General features: G+C 48.2%; 1 protein-coding gene across 1 annotated transcript; it reads left to right on the forward strand.

The window, feature by feature from the left end:
• Positions 1–890: 890 nt before the first annotated feature.
• Positions 891–4628, forward strand: FOMMEDRAFT_170802 (TPR-like protein; the record flags this gene model as incomplete). Its single annotated transcript, XM_007270825.1, has 1 exon — positions 891–4628. The coding sequence occupies one exon, from the start codon at positions 891–893 to the stop codon at positions 4449–4451; it is 3561 nt and encodes a 1186-aa protein (XP_007270887.1). The 3' UTR covers positions 4452–4628.

A 4628-nucleotide genomic window follows, 5' to 3' on the forward strand; every position in this document is an offset into this window, starting at 1 on the left:
ATGTGACGCCTAGTCACGCTCCACGTGACGCGACTAAGCGCGCCCTGCAAAACTTTTTTCTTTGTTCGTGACGTGACATCCCTTTGTTCCTCCTCCTGACATATCTCCTGTCAAACATACATTTTTTTCCTTCTCATTTCATAACTCGCGTTATTTATTTTCTGTCTGCTGTGTGGGAGGGCATATGCATGATGGTTTGGAAGTAAACTTCATAAAGAACTCACATGAGTCAGAGGTTCAACCGACGACGTGCACTTCGTTCGTGGCTTTGGCAAAGCGGGCGCTCGATTGTACTGGATCGGTCAGTACAAACCGGCCAAAGGCCATAGACACGATTGCCACGTTTTCCATGAGCATATGCAAAAATGACGAGCTGCTAGTAGCCTAGTACACGTCATACTCTGGTTGACGCGATACAGGCCAAAGCGCAGACAATACTTATTGATCAAACAAGAAAAGATTGGAATCTCTATAGGTTAGGTAATTTACGTATTATTAGCACATTCTACTTCTGATTGCTACTTTGACAGATGTGATATAGAGATGACATCGAAGCTCAAATTGTTCCCAGCATCAAATGATTCAAGTCGTCGTCACATGCAAATGTATAGATTCAATGCGTTCCTACATGGCCAATATAATGTATAAGCACCCACCTCCCTCCCTCAACCCTAACGTTTCAAGTTTCTGAGGCCAGCATCTTCATTTCACACATCTTTACAATCGAGTGGTAACAGAAAGCATTCCTAGGCTCTCAGAGGATCCTTTGCACAGAAAACGAATTCGACTCCAGGGCAAAACAAGAATTCCAGGTAAATACCTAGTAGTTTGCTGCCTTCTTAGTAACACATAGGCCAACCACAAAAGAATAGGATCGTTGACACGCAGACATGGAGTACTATGTAGACCTCGAATCGACTTGTCGCGCACTCCGTCGGCTGACCCTCAAACACTGGAAACGCTTTGATGAAACAGGGGAACGAGTAGCAATTGACAATTCTATTTCACATTGTCGTATTGAACTCGGACTTCGTCCCCAGGGACATCCACATCGTTCTGATACAATGGATTATCTTGGAACGTTTCTCGATGAGCGGTTCAGGCGATGGAGGGGAATAGAAGATCTAGAGGAGGCCATCAAGTTTCACCGTACTGCGCTTGAACTTCGACCTGACGGCCATCCCGATCGTTCCGAGTCTCTGTTGAAACTCGCCTCTTCCCTTAAAACTCGATTTGATCAGCTCGGAGGGACCGCAGAGCTTGATGAGGCCATAGAGCGTCATCGTACTGCCTTGCAGCTTTTCCCTAACGGCCATCCTTATCGTTCGATGTCTCTGAATAACCTCGCGAATGCCCTTCGAACTCGATTTCGACAGTTTGGACGAACTACGGATATCGATGAGGCCATCAAGTTTCACCGTGCTGCCTTGGAACTTCGTCCCAATGGCCATCCCCATCGTTGCATGTCCCTGAATAATCTCGCAAATTCATTTCAAAACCGATTTGAACAGTTCGGACAGCCCACAGACCTCGATGAGGCCATCAAGTATCACCGTGCTGCTCTGCAACTCTACCCTGAAAGGCATCCCGATCGTTCCTTGTCTTTGAATAATCTTGCGCATTCCCTTCAGACTCGATTTGATCAGCGTGGTCGGACTGCAGACCTCGACGAGGCCATCAAAAATCACCACGCTGCCTTGGAACTTCGTCCTAATGGCCATCCCCATCGTTCCGAGTCTCTAAATAACCTCGCGAATTCCCTTCAAGCTCAATTTAAACTATGTGGGCAGACTGTTGATCTTGATGAGGCCATCAAGTACCGCCGTGCTGCACTGCAACTTTTGCCCAACAGTCATCCTTATCGTCCCATGTGCCTAAATAACCTTGCCTCTTCCCTTCGAACTCGATTTGAGCAACATGGTCAGACCCAAGACCTCGACGAGGCCATCAAGCATCATCGCGCCGCCCTGCAAATTTGCCTTGACGGCCATTCCGATCGGTCCATGTTTCTGAATAACCTCGCCGGCTCCCTTCAAACACGATTTAGACAGTATGGACGGACTGCAGATCTTGATGAGGCCATTGAGTGTCATCGTGCTGCCTTGGAACATCTCCCTGACAGCCATCCCATACGTTCTTCTTCTCTAAATAACCTCGCCTCTTCCCTTCAGACTCGATTTGAACAGTATGGGCAAGCTGCAGATAATAATGAGGCAATCAAGTACTATCGTGCCGCCTTAGACCTTTTCCCCGACGGCCACCCCGATCGTCCTGCTTCTCTAAATAACCTTGCAGTTTCTCTTCAGACCCGCTTCGAACAGTATGGACAGTCAACAGACCTCGATGAGGCCATCAAGTATTATCGTGCTGCCTTGGAGCTTCGCCCCAACGGCCATAACAGTCGATCTATGTCTCTGAATAACCTGGCATCCTCCCTACGAATCCGTTTTGAACAGCGTGGCCAGACTGCAGACATTGACGAATCCATCGAGTATCATCGTGCCGCCCTGCAACTTTACCCTGAAGGGCATCCCGATCGCTCTATGTCTCTGAATAACCTCGCAAATTCTCTTGAAGCTCGATTTCAAAAGCGTGGATTGTCTACAGACCTCGACGAGGCTATCAAGCATCATCGTGCTGCCCTGCAGAGTTTACCCGAAGGCCACCCCGTTCGTTCCGCATCACAAAAGAACTTGGCTAAATCACTATTATCCCGGTTCGAGAAGTCTGGGCTCGTGGATGATTTTGAAGAGTGTATACAATTACTCGAACACGCTGCCGATCATAAGCTTTCAAGCCTTACGATGCGTCTCGCGGCTGCCAGTCAATGGGCCAACCTCGCCGGTAGTCATGCTCACGATACCACATCTAGAGCTTATAAAATGGTGATGCTGCTCCTTCAGCGTGCCCTCGTCGTTAGCCCCAATCTACATGCACAACACGAATTGCTCAGCCAGGGGCGCTACTACAGGACGTTTGCGTTAGACGCAGCTGCCCATGCCGTGGAGGGAGAGATACTTGAAGATGCTATAGAAATGCTTGAGCAAGGAAGGGGTCTACTCTGGTCGCAGATGCGTGGGTTCAGGACACCGCTAGATCAACTCATGGAAACGAATAGAGAGCTTGCAGAGCGGTTTAGTAGTGTTAGTCATCGACTAGAGAGGCTCACGACGTCCTCTGAGGGATGGACAGCTGGTATGACGCTCGCAACGTCCTCCAAGGATCTGATTCCCAGCGGGTCATTTGACTTCAGGGTACACGAGAAACAGCAATCGCTCGACAAGATGCTTAAATTGAAGAGGCAAGTTTCTAATGAGCAGGACGAGATTATCGACGAAATACGGCGAATTCCCGGGTTTGAGAGCTTTCTCAAAGCTACGCCGTTTAAAGTACTTCAGCAAGTAGCCTCTGAGGGTCCGGTGATTGTGGTAAACCATAGCAAATATCGATCGGATGCACTTATCATCCTTCCATACGAAGACGTGCCAGTCGTCTGTGTTCCATTAGATGGAGAATTCCATAGAGATGGTACCACGCTGTATGTTGAGCTCTTGGTAACGCGGAAGCGTCTTGGACCCGGTTCATCCGAATACGATACGAAACTCCTCGAAGCGATGAAGTTTTTATGGGATAGAGTCGTCTCCAAGGTCGTCAACAAACTCAAAGAATTCGGAATTATCGAGGGATCGCGAATCTGGTGGTGTCCTACGTCCGTGCTTTCCGTTCTTCCTTTCCATGCAGCAGGACCATTTAAAGGCACAGATGGTACCATAAAGTATCTTTTGGACGACTACGTGTCATCATATACTCCGACGCTTGGGGCTCTTATCAGTGCTCGTTCGAGGGAATACAAGGACGATCCGACAATGCTTGTTGTTGGCGACACCAAATCTCTTATGTCGACTGAAAAGGAGATTCGTGCCGTACGGGATCATACTCGGAGCTACATTTCTTCTCCCACGATATTCTTGAATGAGAGAGCGTGCCGCGACAGGGTGATGAAACGCCTCCAGAAAGCCACATGGGTTCATTTTGCTTGCCACGGACATTTAGGCTCAGGGTCTCTTGACTCGTCATTTGTACTCTCCGATGGTGGATTAACATTGCTCGACATTATCCGGGCTGACCTTCCGAATGCTGAATTTGCATTTCTCTCTGCTTGTCACACTGCCGAACAAGATGGATCCGGTTCGTATGATGAAGTACTCCACTTAGCTTCCGCTGCGCAATTCTGCGGATTTCGAAGCGTGATTGGGACAATGTGGGAGTTGTACGACGCGGACGGCCCTTTGCTTGCTAGAAAGGTTTATTCGTACATGGCAGAGTATGAGGACGGTGAAGTAATACATAAGCGTTCCGCAGCAGCGCTACGTAAAGCTATTTTGGAATTGCGAAGGCAGGATGGTGTCCAGACGGAGCGATGGGTTAACTTAGTACATATCGGTGCTTGACTGACGTTCGCAGTAATGATAACGATTCATTTGTTTGAGTGCTGACCCAATAGACCAACGTACTTGGTTCTTCGCTTTTCTTTCAAATCTCTGTGCTTAAATTATGTTGGCTGTCCTGGTTTTTGACCTTTTTCCTGTGTCACATTGAGTACTGTCTTGTGGATCTGTCAAATATAG

Source organism: Fomitiporia mediterranea, assembly GCF_000271605.1.
Source record: "Fomitiporia mediterranea MF3/22 unplaced genomic scaffold FOMMEscaffold_14, whole genome shotgun sequence".
Classification (NCBI taxonomy): domain Eukaryota; kingdom Fungi; phylum Basidiomycota; class Agaricomycetes; order Hymenochaetales; family Hymenochaetaceae; genus Fomitiporia; species Fomitiporia mediterranea.